The sequence below is a fragment of the Spermophilus citellus genome, assembly GCF_964194105.1.
Source record: "Spermophilus citellus genome assembly, chromosome: 3".
Taxonomy (NCBI): Eukaryota; Metazoa; Chordata; class Mammalia; order Rodentia; family Sciuridae; genus Spermophilus; species Spermophilus citellus.
Window position 1 is genome coordinate 55,889,924 of NC_138184.1, and position 20,622 is coordinate 55,910,545.

The window sequence follows — 20,622 nt, forward strand, 5'->3', positions numbered from 1 at the left end:
AAACAGAATCGAATTTATTTGAGTTTATTCAAATTTATTGTGTGTATTTGAGCTTGTATTCCTGAATGACTTTTATTTATATATATATATATATATATTTATTTATTTTTGGTACCAGGGATTGAACCCAGAGGTGGTTAACCATCTGAGCCACATCCCCAGCCCTTTTTAATATTTTATTTAGAGAGAGGATCTGGCTAACTTGCTGAGGGCCTCACTAAGTTGCTGAGGCTGGCTTTGAACTCGTGATCCTCCTGCCTCAGCCTCCTGACCCACTGGGATTGCAGGTGCCATGGTGCTGGCCCTAAATGGCTTAAATATACAAAGTTAAAATATTTTGTGTTGATGATTAGAGAGGCTAGGTGGGATAATGTTTAGCAGTTAGTGATAAAGCCCTTTTTTAGAAATGTAAAAAAGGCCTTCCTTAGAATATAAACTTTCCCTTGGTGGCCCTTTTGAGAGATGTAGAAAAACTCAACATCATTTCTTAGCCTGTAGTAGCCTCAGATAATAACTTGATCGTTAATCAAGTGTATCCATTGTTTTTCTTCTGTTATTCACTTAAAAGCACAGCGGGGACTGAGACAGACTGTCCTCCTTGGGTCCTTGTCTCACAAATGTATGGATAAAGCCTGGACCCCTCAAATCTGGAGAAGGCAGGTGGGAGCCCCCTCCCATGCTTCTGGAGATGATTTTGAAAATACCCAGAAAGAAAACACTTACCACCATTGCTGGAACCCTGAATGCCCCTGATCTAAAAAGACCATCGTGTGTGATAGAGACAAATCCTAACTCGACTCATGGGTCAGGAAGTCAGCCCAGGTGTGCATGGCTGGAGGTTGTTGATTTGATGTCCCATGTCACTCACAGCTGAGGGTCCTTGCTAGGTGATGTATGAGTTAATGATTCCCACCTAAGGGGACTGTAGCCCATCCTCAGAGGGGACTTTCGGGGCCATGGTGATTCTTCGGCACTCTCTCTATATATAAATACTGTATATATGACTCACATACAGACAGTCTAGAGGGAGATTAGTATCACTCCGACGAGCTTCTAGTTACTAAGCTTGGGACTCATTTGCTGTAATAAAGGGAAGTACAGACGGACATAGGGAACTACCACAGGCTAAGGACAGAATCAAGGCAGGTGGGAGGCGTGTGTGGGATGTAACTGCAGTCATTGTTGGTATACCAATCGCTTCATGCACACACAAGAGAATCACCCCACATTTACCCTGCCGTGGAGGGCCACCCATGTCACAAGCAGTCCACTGGAAGTTGCTGTTACATTCCTTGGGTCAGTGTTAGAAAGCAGGAGCACCAGGGGGGGAAAGTCCCATTAGAAGACATGGTACTAGAAGGGCATGCACAGAGTATGACAGCAGGTGGCCGGTTCATTCGTTTTAGTCACATACCTCTTTCCCCTGCCACGATCAGCCAAGATTGAATAGAACAGTAGAGAAACAGGGAGGAAATTTAAATATGCAATCAGGCATTAGTCGGGCTGGTTGGATTTATGGTGTATTATGTATCACTTAACTGGTCTGTCAGTTTTCCGTTAGTCATGGGAATGATCCCTTTAGGTGTGTGGGAGATAACTTTTATGGAACACTTTTACCCCTCCCCCTTTTCTGTAAATCTGAATGCAGAAGGAGAATTGGTGTAATTTTAAAAGAGGCTATTTTAAGAGAGACATGATTTTCAAGCTCAAATTTTAAATGAGTACTGCTATTACTGTTCATCATCATAAAATGTAGAAATCACTTCTTGGAGGGTTGGGTTGTTTAAGTCCATATAGGTTTGGGATTTAGTGGGTCTTGAAATCTCTGTTTATCATTATTATCAAAATCATAATATTTATAGTGGTTTGAAAAATAAAAGAGTGAACTATATTTATCTAGGTGTGTATTAGGAAACTGACAAGATGAACGACACAGAATAATTTGCTTCTGTCACTGCGTTTAACAACCCAGGTGATCTAAAATAAATAAAAAAGAGATCCTAGTACAAGAAGAATAAGTTACAGAGATAGATTAAAAAAACATGGCTCTCGATTCACACACCAAAGAACCCTTTGAAACAACAGTGGCGGCCACAAAAAACAACCACAAAAGACCAAAAATAAATAAATAAATAAAAAATAAAAAGAAAGAAAACTAGAATTTGTGTGTTCTGTACAATGGTAACCAGATGTGGCTTGAATAATTCACTTTAAAATGAACTCACCTCATTAGTTTCTTGCTAGAAACATCTGAAAACTTAAGGTTGAAATGTATAACCCACAACCACTGCGTGCTTGCTTTAAGCAACTTTCCAAAGTCTTCTCCTTCCAAAACTTCCACTTTGATTCTCTTTGCAAGCCCAGTTAAAAGAAAATGGCAGTTAAGGCATCTGATTCAGGACCTGGTTGGTTGAGTCAGCTCTGTGACCACAGCTAAGGGAAGCTCAGAGACATTTCCCACCGAGCCTGCTCACCTCTGCGTGGTGTTCCTCATTTTGTTGAAGGACTTCAATGACTAGTTCAGCGAGACGTATTGTATCTTCGAGCTTTTTGGCAGGAGTGATTAACCGGCCTACATTTTCTGTAGTACAAGAATTAGTGTTAAAATTCAGCGAACGTGGCAGGCTAGTTGCATGGCCATTAGAACTAGTGGATAAGAAATTTTGAATAGTTACTGACTTTTTTAAAAAAAAGTTTCATGCAAATGTTAAGTGCCATGTAATTAGTAGTGAGCAAACCATAGAGCCGTTTCTTATTATTATCACCATCGTTATAATAGGTATTAGGAAAAAAGCAGTGCTCCAGCTTCAAATTTGCATAGGAAGCTATATTAAGTCTATGACAGCCCATTTCAAATTTAGTGACGTTTTGTACACATGTTCTTTAAAGACAGCATAAAAGCACTATCCTATGTCATTCTCTAGTCTGTGTTCAGGCTACCTGAGGTGGGAAGATGTAACAGAAGCTTAATCTTGATGGCTGCTATGTCTATTTTCTAGAATGGTCATCCAGCATTTAATACTACAGCATAGTTTTTTCATTCTATGTTGGTATTGGGATATTCATTTTGAAGAAGCAGTTTTAAAGTTCTGTGTGCTTCAAGTTGTCTAGGGAGGAGATTGAAAAGAAAAAAAAAAACCAAACCAAAACAAAACAAAACAAAACAAAAAAATAGACATTTCCAGGCTATTATGGAGAAGGCAGAAGAGAATTCTCAAAAAGGATTTTGGAGATAGATTATTACACAAAGTGGTAGTAGTTTGTGCCATTGGTTGCTCTAATTGAAGATTTATCCATTAGATTGCAACCATGTCTTCGTTTTTTGGTTTCTTTTCTTTTGTTTTAGTTTCTCTTCTGTGCACCACACCTAGCCCAGGAAGAAACTGAACCATCCCTGGCTTTCCATTGCAGCCTTCAGAGAGCTGCACTTGGCAATGTTTGGCAAGGCCATGATACTGCCAAAAAATTATCCATATTTTTATTGGAGAAAAGAATCATATTTGAAACATCAAGGGATTCTCTTAGCCAGTGAGACTGAACTTGCAGGGAAATTTGCATTTCCGGCTGAGTCCCTTTCAGACCTTGAAGCCTCAAAGTCATTTAGAACACATGGGGTCCAATGGAAAGAAGTTGTTTAGCAGAATTGCACAGGAGGAATATAGGTTCACAAAAGGACTGCTGAGGGCTGGGGATGTGGCTCAGTGGTTTGTGCAAAGCCCTGGGTTCAATCCCAGTACTGCAAAACAAAACAAAACAAAAAACAAACAAAAAACTTCATAAAAAGGTTCTTTTTTGGGGGGAAGGGGTTGGAGATTAAACAAAATTCTAGATGGCTAATTTATAGTAAAAGGCCTCATAACTTCCTTTTGTGTATTTCTTATCATATCATTAGTAAGTTAGGATTTCCTAATGAAAAATAAATTTGGTGAAAAGAATGCAAAAAGAACGTTGGAGTCCCTGGGGGCCAAGACTAGAGAAGAGGATTGGGTAAGATTGTCCAACCAGGCCTGGTGGCTGGCATGACAAGGGCTTTCAGGGCACTGGAATCTCCATTGTCTCTGCCATGCCCAGGTGGAAATGTGGCTGGATCTGGTTGGAGCATGAAGAGGGGAGTTCTGGGGGAACATCAGACATGTGTCAGATGGAGAAAGGCCAATAGCCAGTGAGGAGATGTGGAAGTTGAGTGTTGACAGCTCTTGCCTGGTCCAGAGCAAGAAATACTCGGAGAAAGATTGACTGGTGCTTTTGGGGCCCCTGATCTGTTTGTAATTTTATAAGTAGACTATCATAATTTCATTAATAGGCTTTCAGGCATTTCTACAAACATACTGCGTATATATGTTTGGGTAATATGTGTAGAGTGAGGTATTTGCATTTTGATAGTAAATATGCATAGGCTACTATTTTTTATTAGTTGATATTCACATTTACACATCAATTTGCAAATTCCTCATCCTATACTTATTACCCATTTGACACATACACCCACATACATACATCACACACTTACATACATTTTTTAGAAACCAGACAAGCCTGCACATTAATACAAATCTGCAGGAAATCCCACTGGGACACATCTTTGAGATCTCTCACTTTAAAAACAGAGAGCATTTTCCTTTTGGATGGAATACTCACCAAATCTAAGGGGATTCTTGCTGTATCTAACATACAATGCAGAAATGAAAAAATAAATTTAAAAAGCATGAATGGTTTGTTATGTTTGGAGAAATCCAAGATGCTTAAGATAGGACCACCTGAAGATCTGTTTTAATATGCAGTACTTTTAGATTGACTACAATATAGAAATCCATAGATACACATAAAGTGTGCATGTGCACACAGGCTTTCTAAGAGTGTGTGCACATGTACCAGATATGTGTATGCCTGATGTATATATATACAGACAGTATGTTTAATAAAACCTTTTTCAATTTTACTTGAACATGCAACCATTCAAGTGAGCTGGTTAAGAATCTTTTTAATCTAGAACACTTGATCTGCCAATTCACCCATTTAGCCAGACTTTCGTTGACCATCAATTAATTATGGTTCCATTATCTGTAGATCAAGCCATTTGAGCGAGACATAGTACTATTTTCCTGTTCATTTGCATAGCTGATTTACTAGCTAAATGGCAAGGAGGGGAAAAAAAAAGACTAGACATGATTTCTCTGAGATGTTGTCTTTAAAGAAAATATTGTGTAAAATCCTTCAGCGCTCCCCCCCACCCCCACCCGGAGGTCAAGGAAAAGTTTGTGCTTAGAAATGATTTTTTTTTTTTTGCATCACTTCTGCTGTCTTGAAATGTACTGCAATATTCCTGTCCCCCAATCTTGCACTAGCTGGAGCACTGACAAAAGAGAACTAAAAATACAGTATACTTAGGAAACATTTCATACAACAGAATTGAAGCTCATAACATATAAAAAAATTGTCATGCAAAATGTTATGCAACAACAATGTTATTTTGTGCTGACATTGAGATTTGAAAATGTTGCATATGTCAGACAGAGCTAGACAAAAAAAAATGTGGACATTTGGAAATAAATGCTCTCTTTTGAGTATCTCAAAACCTACAGCATTAAACTTGAGAGCCCAAGCCTCAGCTTAGTATTCCAAACTGAAACAAAATTTCAAGAAGGGAAAGTGAACAGAAAAGCCAACTAAGCTAGAAAGCTGCTGAGTACAGGAACAATATAAGTTTACAGTACTTGATGTTGGCCTAGGCATGCCTTTGAGCCTCTGATATAACATGCTGGTCTGCGTTTGGGTGGGTGGAGGAGGAGGAGGCCCAGGAGGTGGCGGGGGACCTGCTCAGGTTGGTGAAGAGAGGCGGTAAAAAAAAAAAAAGAAAAAAAAAGTAAAAGAGACAAAGTGACTTTGACAAAGGGTGACAAACTCTGAAAAGAACAACCCAACAAATGATTAAACACAAATGGAGAGCTGATACTTTCTCGGCATTACTTGAACGTGTGACAGAGGCGTGACATTATTTGACAGACTCTTACCAGCGTCTCTGGTATCACCCCTACTGAGACACCCACAGCAAATACTGGATGCTTCATCTAGATGGATGTGTATGAATGATGACGGCAACATCATTGACCCAAAGAAGAGATGCTTTTGTACCATGAAGAAAGCTTATGTACCAATAGCGGCTTCTTCCGTTCAGGTGACCAGGTAACAGGACATGATGTCTGAATAGTTGGAAGATTTGGTTTCTCAACCCCCATAGGCTACCTACCGGCTTTCCAGGTAACCTTGCACCTGCTACTTAGTTTAGTTTCCTCACCTATAAATTCCAAGTATTCATGTCTTTTCGGTGTCCCTTGCAGGCATGGGAGAGATCTAAAGTCTAAGGTGCCTCCAAATGTTTATTTGTTACCTCCACATTGTGAGAAGGCTGGAATTAATTGCTTTGCCAAAGCAGACGAAGGGCCGTTATTAGTTCAAGTTAGCTGGGAAATATTCTTGCTCCCTTTGTGGAATTTCAACATGTCAAAATCTGTCATTTTGGGGGAAAATGTGTGGTATCTGATTGTTTCCAGCTCATTTAATTATTTTCAATTTGGAATTCTCGTGGCTTTTATATTGTGGGTTGAATCATATATAAAAACTTGCCAGCTTATCAAATATGTTACTTGCTATTCCAAATGTTAGAATACCGTAATCAGCACTTGACCCATCTGTCATGTGGTTTACAATATCGGCACTGCAAACATCCTGTAACAATAGCCTCTCCTTCCATATAGGCACGGTGCACTGATGGCGTCCACTGTTCTCTCTCCATAATGAATGTCTCATTAACCTTGGACCCGCTCCTTTCTGCTAGCTCTGGTTTACAAAGCAATCTGTACAGTGAGGGGGACATACTCTGTTGCCAAGTTTGCTTCTTGGTTTGCGTGAATTTTCAATTGGGAAAATGAATTTTACGGCAGGCGTATAGGAAGTGGAATTCTAGTGACATTAATAGGAAAGGAAAAAAGAGTGGGGGATATGGATAACTATAATATTCTGGCAATATCATCTATTAAAAGCAAGACTCCATGGGATACTTTTCTTGCTGAACCACTTTGATGTTTGGCATATAGGACTAAAAAGTATCTTTACCCATTTCTTCTTATTAAAATTGTTTAGGAGAAAAAAATGGGTGTCCATAGAATTTGGAAACAAAGTCAACTTTAAATGATAACTATTTAAAGGCAGACAATAACCGGTCCTTTTATTGTTAAAAGAGAAAGTAGTCCATACCTTATATTTTGCTGACAGCACTGCCTTGAAGTTAGGTATATCTCTGTCATATATACTTGTGGCTCTTGCAATAAATGCTTGTTACCTGAGTGTGTAATTCTCATGGAAACTTCCTACCCATTCTCACCCAGGTAACTGAATGGGTGCATCAAACTACAATGAAGCATCTCTAGGGTTGATCCACAATCGGAGAAGTAGCAGATACGTATTTTAGCTCAGTGGGTCTTGATGAGAAATTCATAAACGGATTCCTTCCTGCCAAATGTCTGTCCAGAATTCTGACAGTGAGGTTTGCCACCCTAGAAAAACAAGCTCCCTATTTTTTTTTCTCTCACAGAGCAAAACAAAAACATCATACCTTGGTTTCCAACTTCATTTACCCAATTACCATTGCTCATGTTTACACAATTAAATCTGCTTGGCTTCCAAAGAGAGAGAGAGAGAGAAAGAGAGAGAGAGAGAGAGAGAGAGAGAGAGAGAGAGAGAGAGAGAGAGAGAGAGAGAGAGAGAGAATTAAATGTGACTACAGAAAAACAAAAAGAGAATTCCTCTGCATGCTCAGCTAAGCCAAGGAAGAGAAGCATCCAGAAGCCAGAGACACTCCAATTATCCCTTAAATAACCTGACCATCTCTGCTTCCAGCGAGCAAACTGCCAGTCCCTGAAATATCACAAGAGAGATGGGTAGCCCACTTATTACCAAGTCCCTGCCATTGATGTATCATTGAAGATGCCAGTGTTTGTACTATGCTATTGCTGAAAATAACTAGCCTGTAAAATTTGCTGTAATTGGGGGGTGGGGTGGGGTGTATAAAAGCCCCAGGAGGAACAGAAAGCCAAGCAGATAGATGCATCATGGTGGAAAGAGCACCCGGCCTCCTAGAATGATAGGTACAAGGACCAAAGCCTTCGGGGTTAACATCGTTCCATTGGTGAGGCTGTTCATGCTATATACTTGATCCCCTGGAACCTCCATGAATGTGCTTCCGGAGGCTTCACCTCCAGGGCAGTATAAAGAGTATGTTAGGAAAGCAGATGGATGGATCATGGATTCTCTTCTCCACTTTTTTCCATCTGAGCCATCTTTTCTCCTCTCCGTAAGAACCTAAGTGGGATGGGATAGTCTATTTTACCCTAAAAACATCTCTTGATCTCTTCTCCCACCACACTGGATAACATGCCCACACTCCTGTCGAGATGGGTGGGCACGTGAGTCAGGTCTCATTATCTCCACCTCTTCCGTTGCTAAAACTCTCAAGCCAGCCTAAGTTAGTCCCTTTCTTGCTTTGTGGTTCATTCTCTTTCATGGAGCACCATGGTGATCTTTGCAAAGCACACATCCAAACTCGTCACATTCCTTCTCGAAACCTTTGAGAGCATCCTTCTTAGCAAGAGTTATGCCTTCCTGTGCCATAATAAGACAGTGTCTTCATGACAAGCACCCAAATCCTTGGTCTGTAGCTCTATTTAAGTGCTCATGGTCATTTGCAAGAGTAGATTATACATACATGTCTGTCTCCCCCTCTACCCAGTGAATCCTGTATTTCTTCTTTTCTTTGGTGGGGGTGAGGGTACTGAGGATTCAACTCAGGGGCACTCGACCACTGAGCCACATCCTGGCCCTATTTTGTACACAAGGTTTCATTGAGTTGCTTAGGACCTCGCTCGCTAAGTTGCTGAGGCTGGCTTTGAACTTGTGATCCGTCTGCCTCAGCCATGCCTGGCCTGAATCCTATTTTCTAGTGCCTAGAGCATAGCCTGGCCCTGGGCAGGTCCTCACATATTGGTGTCAAGGGATCCTTAGTGAGTCCTGCCCAATAAAGTGCTTTCATGGAAAAGAAAATGCTCTGTTTTCAGTATGCACAGAAACCACATAGTACCATTTACCTCTTTCCCAAAGCCCCTGGTTACTTAATGGATGTACTAAGTTGAAATGCTAGGTAAAAATCAACATAACTGCAACTTCCAAGTCAGAGAGCAACTTCAGGTATCTTAATGCCATTAAAGATGATGTGAGATAATTAAAAAATATTTCTTATATATAATTTTTATTTTATTTATTGGCAGGTGGCTCTAATGCTAAGCTACATCCCCAGACGCCAAATATTTTTATTTAAATTCAAATAAAATATACCCACAAGGGGAAAATGACACTTATGGGTGATAGTTTTCTTCTCCAATTTGGTGTTTTTGTATTCAAAGTTAGGCTTTGTCCTGTGGGCTAAGCTATTACACCTAAGACAAGTGAGCTTAATTCTGGATGGATGCTATAGTGGATCGGTTGTCCTTGTCCATGCAGAAAAGTTTCTCATGGAATAGCTTTTCCTCTACCCCATAAAGATCTAGTGGGAAAGTCAAATAACATATCTTATAGAAGCAGTCATGTGAGCTTAGCCTAGCCAATCAGAGTGCCCCCTCACCATTATCAGATATTATGATTGGCTCATAATATTCTCATGTGACCCAGGATGGCCAATGAGACTCTTATCTGGGATTTTACACAGAAAGCTCTTTTTCTTCTAGGGTCATTAACTTGGATAAAAGCCTGGGGATAACTGTGGCCATGTTGCTGCTCAAACACTTATATTACACTGAGTCACGTTAAAGAAGCCTTTAGCAGTTGGAGATATGAAAACAAACTAAACTTCTTCATTCCTGAGTCCAATTCCTCCATGAAGTTCCTAGCTAAAAATATGCCTTTTGCTTGCTTAAGTTATTTGAGGTTTTTTCTTTATGGTCACTTGCTATAGCAAGAATACTGATTTAATAGCACTATTAAGGATCTATTCAGGGCTGGGGCTATAGCTCAGTGGTAGAGGGCTTGCCTAGCATGTGTGAAGTATTGGGTTTGATCCTTAACACTGCATAAAAAACAAACAAACAAAGGGATGCTGTCTATCTACAACTGCAAAATAAGTGAATGAATGATTAAATAAAAAAATAAAATTGAAAAAAAAGGATCTGTTCAATCCCCAGTAATCATTCATGTACTTAGCCATTAGCTCTCTTGGACAGGATCTTAGAGCATCTTAAGATAGTTAATATAAGCAAACAAGCAACATGGTCAGATAAAACTCTTGCCAGTTACTGGGGGCTTAGCCCTTGACCTTCATGATGTCCTCCTTTGGCACTAGCCCCCAATATGCAATACATCGAAGACATTGGCCTGGGCATACTCCTCTTGCACTGCATTCCTTTGGCATCTTGCATCCCTTTTGCCATAATCATCACATTTGCTTATTTTATGCCTACTTTTACATTAGTTCCATAAAGGCATAGATCATGACTGCTTTTGCTCCTTGTATCCTTTCCTGTTACCTGTCATAGCTCCTGGAACTTAGTGAATGTTCCAAATGTAGGTAGAACTAGATTGCAACGTTTTATTTGACATGTATGATGAAAAGATAAATTCAACTCCTGTTATATTTCCTGACACCCAAAGAGCCATCCTTGGATTAGTAGCTTCAGTATCACCTGGGAGCTTGTTAGAAATGCAGACTTCCAGTCTCCATCACAAATATAATAAATCAGAATCCACATTTCAACAAAATTCCTCTGGACATTAGAGTTTGAAAGTTCTGTCTTATGTTCCATTTTGGAAATAAAAAACTATGTCTGTACCACAGCTTTGGTTTTGGAAGAGTATCCTTTTAAATAATAATGAACAAATAATGACAGTCTGTATATGTGTATATATAGCAAGTGCATATTATGTGCCAGACCCTATGCTAAGAGCTTTATTTGGAATATGTGTCTTAATTTTCAAAATGGTCCCATGGGGGAGCAATCATTCTTAGCACCTTTCGTGGAAAATAAAAGTGAGGATACAGAAATTAGAAAACCCAGTGGAGCCAAGTGAGTTCAAGTTTTGGTATCCCAAATCTCTGAGTGTTAGGGCTGATTACTTGGATCTGCACAACTATGTTCTAATGTGTGAATGCTGGATGTCATCAGCTGTATAGTGGGATGCTTGGGATAGGTAATGGGTTGAGGATGGAACTATAGTCTTATGAATGGAGGGGAAGGGAGTCTGGTGGAAGGCAAGTCACTCAGTTTATTTTTAATCTGGGTTCTTTTCTGATCTGTTAAATGAGGGTTTGGGATTATCTAATAACCCTACATTTTATTTTTTACTATTTGAGAAACCCCTTTTTGGGATCTTGTTGCTGGAAAAGTTCAAGCATTTCATAGTGTATAAGTTGAAAATGTGGAATTAGAAAGACTCATGTTCAAATCTGGCTACAACTAATCTTCTGTTTAACCTTGGGAAAGTCACTTGATTTCCATGCACAAGAGAATAGCTTCTTATTTAATTGAGTATACATAGCACATTTTAACATTTCTGAAATCTGGATATATCTTGCTTGTCACAATTTAGTTGACAGCATTGTTTCATACTTAGTCCATTGGTATGCATAGTATGACTGATGGCCTTTTAGAGTCAATGAAATGTGTCCATAAAAAAGCTTATGTGGTTCTTGCAAGAATTAAATGAGATATGAATATAACTACTCAGCACACAACAGATTCTCAATAAATGACAGTTATTTCTGTGGCATCATATCTTTTGGGGGAAGTAGAATAGACTCTGGCCTCACATTTGTTGAGAGACAACAAATTCTCTTCCTTGAGAATCCTTCTTGATGACGGTCTTTGAAATATGTTTCTCTTTGCCCCCCTCACTTTTTGTAAAGTATAAATAAGGTGCTAGAGAACAGAATAATTTGAGCCTGGAAACGCTGATGCAAGCATCACTGAAACAAAAAGGGTGAAAAGAGAAACATTTAACTCCTCATGCATAAGACCTGAAGCATGGGCTGTCCTCCTCCAAGAACTGCCCAGATCTTGCAGGCACTGCTTCTCCCTCGCTGGTCCCTTGGGAAGAAAGCAGAGTGATGGCTTTGGATTGTGGGCTAGTGGGAATTGTGGACTTGGTCCTTTCTCTGTATGAAAAGGCCTTGGACTTGTGGGACATTTGCTTTGATATAGGAAAAGAAACAGAACCTACACACTACAGAATCTGCTTGGAAGTACTCTGGATAGATATGACTCACTCTACAAAGTTTCTATCAACTGGACAAGAAAAAAGTCCCTTGTTCTTTGGCAATCTTCAGGAATCTCAACTGCCCTCAGGAAGGCTTTAGGATGAAAATAAATTTGGCCCCAAAGGGATGGTTTTATTATTTTGTAGTCTTCCTATGTGACAGGTTGTGTGTACTTTTGGACTTATTTACTGAATGAATGAATATTATTGAAGTGTCTACCATTTCAGCTAGAAAATCTGAGTGACAGAAAGAGACAAAAACTATGGTGCTTGCATTTAGTCAGATCTGAGTTGAATTCTGCTTGAAAAACTCACTTACCTTCCTGAATCTCAGCTCCCTCGTGTGTATGTGGAGCAATAATGAAGTCTTCTTCATGGGAATAAGGTAAAGGAAGATCCAATCAGATCCTCCATGTAAAGTCCTTAGCACAGTGCCTGGGCCTGAGATGGGATGACTATTTATCCATCTGTCCATCCATCCATCTATCCATTCATCCATCCATCCATCCTTCTGTCCATTCATCCAAGTACCCACCCACCCACCGTCCATCCCACCCACCATTCACTCATCCATGTACCCATCCACCTACTTATCTAGCTATATATCTCTGTTTGTATATACCCATCTATCCATCTACCCACCCACCTATTTCTATCTCTATCATATATCTATCTCTATAAGTCATCTCTGTCCAATTTTGGAAATCCTTGGCATGTTCAAAGGAAAAAGTTGCTTTATTTCAAATTCCAGTGGAATCGTTATGATGCTCAGAAAATTATGCAAGTATTTAGCCAAGAATTGAGGCAAAACAGCAATAGTAGTGTCGACTTTCTTAGAGCCTGCTTGGTGGGGAACATGTGACGGTTTCAGTGGATATGTATTTAAAATAATAGAATTCATTTGCAGGAGTCACAGGTTTTCTTTCACATACTAGCAATCCTTTGCAGCTTTCCCCTCTTTGAGATACTGTGATTAAACTCTTAATTTCTAATAATGCCACCAGCCAGAACACCCAAGTCCACCAAAGAGCCACCTGCAGATTCTGTTGCTTCTCAAGCTCCGCCTGACTAAAGGACTCAGGTGCTGCCACATTCTAGTCCCCGCATTCCAGCTCACCCAATTTGGAACTCTGGCAGTGTCCTGCTACCTCCATACCCACCCAGATTTTGGTGCTCTACTCCCTGAGGACATTGAAAAGAGAGGAGGAAGAAAATAACAAAAATGTAAAGGTCAGCAAAGAAGCTATGACTGTAATTGTGATTGAGACCTGGGATGTTTAGAAGAGCTTCAATGTCCCAAGCCTTAAACCCATCTCTGCTTTGACCTTATGTTGTAAATTCAGTTTTCCTCTATTCCTGCACTTCAGTTGTTTCTCCCCATTTCTACTAGTGTGATTTTTCTGGAGTGAAAACCACCAAGCTGTCTCTTGCTTAGGGAACCTCTGGTGGCTCTCTGCCACTTTTGGGGGAGGGGTGAGACCTGGGAAATCATTCCTCTGAAAAATATCCTATGCATGCAAAAGTGGGCTTAGATTTCAGGTTGAAAACTTTTGGACCATGAGATATAGTCAGAGCTCTGTCTCATTATGGCATATGAAGGCCTTTGAGATCTTGCCCCCATGCCTACCTTTGTCATCAACATTCGCCACTACCACCATCTACTTTGATTTGCAGAATGTTCAATTACAGAGTAGTCAAGAGCGTGCTTCTGCTGGGCTCAGATTCTGGTTCTACCACTTATGTTTCCCGAAGTGCATGTTTAAGCTCTCTGTGCCTCAGTCTGCTCATCTATAAAACGGGAGCAACAACAGCCTGTCTCCCACAAGGGGTTCTGAGGATTAAATGTGTTAACACAGACAAAGCATGTAGAATCATTCGAGGAGTATGATAAGCATTAAGTAAGCCTTAGTTTTTTTTTTTTTTTGATTAGTGATATGGTTTTACTTATTTACAGATTTTTCTCTATCAAGAATGCCTTCCCAATCTTCAGTTCCAGCTCCCCTGAACTGATTCTGATTCATCTCTGCCAAGATGAAATTCAAGCCTTATCACCTTATGAAGACTTTTGTGTTTTTTCTGACAGCACCCCAACTCTTACACACACACTCAACCAACAGGTATTGCAGTGTACTGAATTTGTCAATTACACACACACACATATGTTCCATGAGGCTAACAGCTGTCTCCCTCTTGTTTACATTGTACCTGGCTTTGAACAACCGGGTCAAGTTGGGCTCTCACTAAACATTTGTCCAGTGAATGAATGAATGAATGAATGAATGAATGCCTTTCCCACGAGAGAGAGAGGGGGGGTGTGCAGGCTCATGTGTCTTGAACATAGTTTTATGAGTCTTTTAATATTTACTGCTAAACTAAGGCTTGGCTCAAAAATGCTCTCTGAATTGTCCAGAAATAAGCTCAACTGTTAACTCTAGATCTGACAATTATTATTTTTTGAGACTCTTAGGTCTTAAAAATAATGACTAATATTATACATTTATGAACATTTTTAGCCAGAGCTCCTCTCAAAATAGGCTCAGAAGTTTGGGGACCAAACAAGAAGAAAACTTTCGAAGCCAGAGGACTTCTTAGGAGCCACCTCTCTGGGAAACTTCCAGCAATGACCCCTGCTCCATTTGCCTGTTCCTCTACGTCATCACAGAATACATACAAGATACAACACAGACACAACTTCCGTCTGTCTTGGCCAATAAACACTCATCGAAGAACACAAACTTCTCCATAGGGCAGAAAACAGAAAACAAAACCAAAAACAAAAACTAAAAACAAAGAGAGAGAGAGAGAGAGAGAGAGAGAGAGAGAGAGAGAGAGAGAGAGAGAGAGAATGAAAAGCAAAAAGGAAGATTCGTTTGGTTCAGTAACTTTGTTTTTTTTTTTTTTTTTTTTTAACGCGCATGAGGCCAAATCACTGTATCCTGAAACCAAAGATGAAATGAATCTCTGCAGCAAAACCAGAATTCTTTCCTACAAAGCTTATGCCTTTATGGAAATTCTGCTCTATAAAGGTCAACATCAAATGGGCATGAGATGTATTTAGACAGCACAAATTAACTCCTTAAGTATTATTGCAACTCCGCATGGCTCTCTGGGAGTACATACCTTAAGGAGCTATTAAAAAAACAAAAACAGAAACAAAAACTGAATGTAACTCAACAGTCCTGATAATCGATAATGCATATACAATTGGTTCACCTGCGTCCTTTTGATTCTCTATTTGAAAGAGAGAGCACAACAAGGAGAGAAGAGAGAGAGAAACAAGAACACATATGCAAGATTAATGAGCAAGTGGACCACAATGCCCCCCAACTTATGTGTGATACATGGTATTGGAAAGCAAAGGTTGCCCTTGGGTTCCCACCGCCCCGAAGTGTGGGGGCCAGCAAAAAAAGGCTCCTTCACAGAGGTGGAAAATGCTGCACAAATAGAAAATTAGTCAAATTAAGTTTAATGTGAAATCAAGCTATGAAACATACATGAACTCTCCAAATGACAATTAAGTCATATGTTCTAGCCAGAGCTTCGAGGACAAAGGACAAGTCAAACCCTCCAGAGAGAACAAGGGAAAACTTCCCAGCTTGAGAGAGAACAGAGGGGAGGCAAATGAGATCTCAGTTTTTACAGAGAGTGGACCACCTCACGTGATCTCGTACCCATAGTAGTTTGACCTCTCCAACGTGGAGAAGGAGGCATTCCTTTGCCCCAAATGTCCTTCATCTGACACCTAATGCGTTGCTCCCCCAGCCTAGCTGCTACCTTTGGATTGTGTACCAGTGACAAGCACTTTACAGATTAGGGTCACACACAAGCAAAGTAAAAATGCATTCAGGTCACAGACAGAGAAGAACTGAAAAACTTACAGACGAGTTTGAGTTTATCACAAACAAATGGCTTAATTGTCTAACCTGTTTTAGGTTGATAAAAAAGTGACTGGACTTCTCACACTGGGTTTCACAGACAGAACCAACAGACAAGCCAATGCTAAAAAACTTGAAGCAAGGAGAGTGAGTTGGTTTGGACCTGGATTTTTCTTGAAATAATGAAAACAGAAAAGAGTGAAGGAAAGCATGGTGAGGAGGTGGTAGGTACTCACGAATGGTTAAATCCATCACTTGGGAGGCCAAGCAGAAGACAGGATGCTCATACATTTCTCTCTTTTTCCCTATAAAAGAGGATTTGGGCATGCAAGAGGCTTAGGTCAGAGGTAAAGAGGTCAAAGGTCACAGGTTAGAGGAAAATGTTACATTAGCTCAAAGGAAAATAGCCACAGAGTATTTTGGGATCAACACAAGATAAAAGAAAAAAAGGAGTTTCAAAAATTGGTAATCTACTGGATTAACCATTCAGCATGCCGTGAGTCACGAGAGAGATTGTGACCATGATCTTACACGTCTCTTTAGAGTTGTTGGCAAGAATACAATGACCAAAAAACATCATGAGTCAAGGGGAAACAGAATCTCATTGATTTACGGCTCCAAGATACTAAGGATTTAAGACTTTAGTATCTAAGGCTCTTTGAGGTATTTCTTCATAAACATAGTCGCCAGCAATATTACTACAACTTCTTTCCAGAATTCGCAGGGCACTAAGCTGTTCATGCTCACAGAGGGAGCTCAAATGCAAAAAAATGGAAGATTTCTTTTCTGAGGGTAGGATCAGAACCTTGTGAAAGAAAGCTGTCTGGTAGTAATATCTTTGAAGCTGCAATGTCCCAGCCCAGGGTGGACTATGTTCATGAAAGAAAACCTGATACATGCAGCCAGAGGATGTTGGGTTGTCTGAATTAACAATCCCAGCATGCTTTGAAATTGGGGTCTCAGCCACTTTTGCAGAGGTCACGTCAAAAAGTGGCTGAGCCAATCACGGACAAGGAAGGAGAGAAGCAGAAGAGAGCGGGTAGTGTGGAATGAGGTACTTCTCTGAAAAGAGAGTTGGAAAAAAAGGATTGGTTTCTTCAAAGAATCCCCAGACCTAAAAGTCACAGTGCAAAAGATAATTAACACAACCGAGAAGAATTGAGGCACAAAAGGAAATTACAGACCAGCTGATCTACTTTGGAAATGAATGCATTTTTACTTACAGATCTTAAAGTTTGTTTTTTGGATTTATTTATCTGAAAGAAGAGAGCAGATCTTACCAAAAGACTAAGTAATCGCTAGACCAAGATCTACGAGGGAGCAGCCATGGTGACCAAACGTTTTCTGATCCCATCCCATCTCTGTCCTTGCCTAGAATTATTCAGTACCTGGTTCACTTGACCAAATGCAATCATTGGTTGCAATCATTATGTCCTGGGACGGTCAATGCTGGAACAATTATCTGCTAATATAGCCCTTTCACGATCAATCTTCTTGTTCCTCTATTTTTATCACTCATTACCAAGTCAAGAGTTGATAAACATCCTTTTAGTGCCCAATTCTTAAGTGTTTCTCCTTGGATGCATAACAATGAATTCATTACCACTGGTACACAATTTGCATCATCAGACAGACAAAATTGAGAGAGGGAGAATATGTGATGTACAGAATGCTGCAAATTTGACATGATCTTGACCGAATTCTCTAAGGAAACAAGGACTTTGGCAGGGTAAAGTGGTAGGGTCTGGGTGGTAGGTTAGTTTCTTTCTCTTTTTTAAATTTTATTTTCTTCCCTAGTCGTGTCCTGAGGTAGACAACGTGCCTTTGCTGGACTTGGTCAGATGTCGTGTGTTTCGTGTGTGACAGAACATTAGATTCCAGAATGCGGACACATCAAGTTTTGCACACAAAACTCCCACATTTATACACTTACACCACTGGTCAAGTTGGGTGTGGTTTTCAAATCACCCTATAGCAGCCAACGGGGTAACAATGAAAAGTGATTAATACCTCTGCGAAGAAACAGGTCCCAGAGAACCATTACCTTTCTCAACTTGAGTTTACTCAAAGTGCCTTTTGGGTGATTATAGGATCATCAGTGACCACTTTCCTAAAACTTGAGAGGGCAGTGGTAGCAATCATCCCAGGTCTTTAGTAGCAATGAATGAGATCTAAAGCCAACCTGAGTCATCTAGGGCTCCATGCCAACCTGCCATCAAGTTCAAAAGCTCTCAAAGGATAAGATACTTTCTTTCTCTCTCTCTCTCTCTCTCTCTCTTTTTTTTTTTTTTTTTTTTTTTTTACCAGAGATTGAACCCAGGGGCACTTTACCACTGAGCCACATCCCCAGCCCTTTTCATTTTTTATTTAGAGACAGGGTCTCACTATGTTGTTCAGGGCCTCTCTAAGTTGCTGATGCTGGCTTTGAACTTGTGATCCTCCTGCCTCAGCCTCCTCAGCTGCTGGGATTACAGGCATGTGCCACTGTGCCCAGCTCGGACAAGATACTTTCAAGGGGAAGGAAGGCTTAAGGCTAAACCTTGACATTACATTATTCAGCTGTTTTTGTTTTTCTAATGCTATCAGCAGGAGATAAGAGACTGCTCCTTTTCCCTGTGTTTAAAGAAGGAAAGGCAGGTAGCAATCTAACCAAATCCTTTCCTAGGAGAATATTAGCAGTAGAACAGACATTTAGGGCCAATGTGATCTCTTATAAGGACCTTAGTTATCTTATCACATCTCCATTCACTAGTCTTCCCCGCAAAGGCTGGCTCCTGAGCCTCTTATTTATTTATTTATTGGACCACAGCCAAGAAGCTTCTAGATTTCAAGTGCTTTCAGGTTTCAGCTTAACATACTCAGATGGACCACTGTTTTCTGGTGCCCATAGGGGGGGAAAAAGGATTTCCCAGGGAGACATTGTATAATTAAATTCAAAACTGGGGACAGAAGGGAACCTTACCTTCAATTTTGGCATATTCAGAGAGGCGCGAGTAGTTGACTAGAGCGGCCTGCTCTAGACATTTACGGATGACCGTTTTTACCTCCTCTTGTGGCACTGGGGTAACAATATCTTTCATCAAAACCTTTAGGCAGAAAGAAAAGGGGTTATTGAGAAGGTTTGAACCAGGCTTACTCCTTTATGCTGTTCCAAGGTTTGGGGTTTAAAATTAGTTGTGATTGCCTCCTGGTCATTGAGCAATGATGGAGATATGTGGTTAAAGAGAAAATATTGTGGCATGCCTGTAACCCCAGCAACATGGGAGGCTGAGGCAGGAGGATCTCAAGTTTGAGGCCAGCCTTAGTACCTTAGTGAGATCCTGTCTCAATAATTAAGGAAAGAAAGAAAGAAGGAAAGGGCTAGGGATGTAGCCAGTGGTAAAGCGCCCCTGGGTTCAATCTCCAGTACCAAAACCCCAAAACAACAACACAAAAACATAGAATGGTAATGCACAGTTAGGAGGCCAAAGCCCACCCACCCATCAGGGAAGGGCCAGGAACATCTTTTCAACTTATCCTAACTATTTGGGGGTCCGGAGATAAAATTTCTAGCAACTTGGCAGTTTCCTCATTTTTATTCTGATGTTTGATGAACGGTAAAGAAATCCTTTGGAAATGACAAAGTGGGTCATTCAACAACACTATTTCGTTACCATTTGGTGTAAGTCTCCTTATCAGTCTTTCACTTTCGTTCTTACCCTTTCCAAGAGCGAGAGAGTAGCTTTTAAAGCACCTTCGGGCCGACCAAATGGAAAGCAATACCTAAAAAAGACACAAAATTCTTCAGGTTGCCCAGATCGATTACATTTTAGCAGGAAATATGCTGCGATTTGATTCCTATAGCAACTCTCTCTGAGGAACGGAAAATGCTTTTTATTTTGTCACATTGTGTTATGTTAATCTGAATTCACACCATATATGTGTGTATATAATGTATATATGTGTATGTGTGAATAATGACTAAAGAGGCACTCTGCAAATGTCTGCGGCAGAAAAGAATATTTAAAGTGATGACATAAGGCTGTGTTTAGATTTCTATTGTGAAGCAAAACCATTAGTTTGCTCGAAGGTGACCCTTATTATTATAGAGGTGGACACTTACAAAAATTTGTTGAAACAGGCTGAAGTTCAAAGACACATTAAATCCCCCAAGCATAATGCGTGAAATAGAAGAGGGAGCTCAGAGTGAATTCCTGACTCTTTTCTTTCTTGAGGTTTCTCCTTCTTATTGGACCTTTGGCTGTAGGTCGTGCATTTTACTGTCCTGTGTCATCAACAAAGGATCCTCCACTGAAATCTTGCTCCCTCAAGCAGAGGACTTTGGTGGCAGATAGAAATATGTCAGGTAACCCTACAAGCCCCAAGAGCTATGTCAGGCTGTCATGAGCTCTTTAAACCACTGCTCTTCATACCGAAAGTGGCATGGGTGACTTCAACTCACACTGTCCTG

The 20,622-nt window shown here is 40.3% G+C and overlaps 1 protein-coding gene across 6 annotated transcripts in view; it reads right to left on the minus strand.

The window, feature by feature from the left end:
- The window catches only part of CADPS (calcium dependent secretion activator), a 479,847-nt gene that overhangs the window by 107,010 nt on the left and 352,215 nt on the right, over positions 1-20,622 (minus strand). For 2 of the 6 annotated variants that reach the window (XM_081283087.1, XM_081283085.1), the window contains exons 15-18: positions 19,871-19,934; positions 19,135-19,258; positions 16,409-16,477; positions 2,475-2,581 (exon numbers count right to left, since the gene is read on the minus strand). In XM_081283087.1, coding sequence (XP_081139213.1) covers positions 2,475-2,581; positions 16,409-16,477; positions 19,135-19,258; positions 19,871-19,934 — 364 coding nt within the window. Of the gene's footprint in view, positions 1-2,474; positions 2,582-5,714; positions 5,814-15,510; positions 15,529-16,265; positions 16,305-16,408; positions 16,478-18,105; positions 18,142-19,134; positions 19,259-19,870; positions 19,935-20,622 lie in introns of those variants that run through there. The other 4 variants (XM_081283083.1, XM_081283084.1, XR_014020728.1 and 1 more) reach the window with 4 other exon arrangements.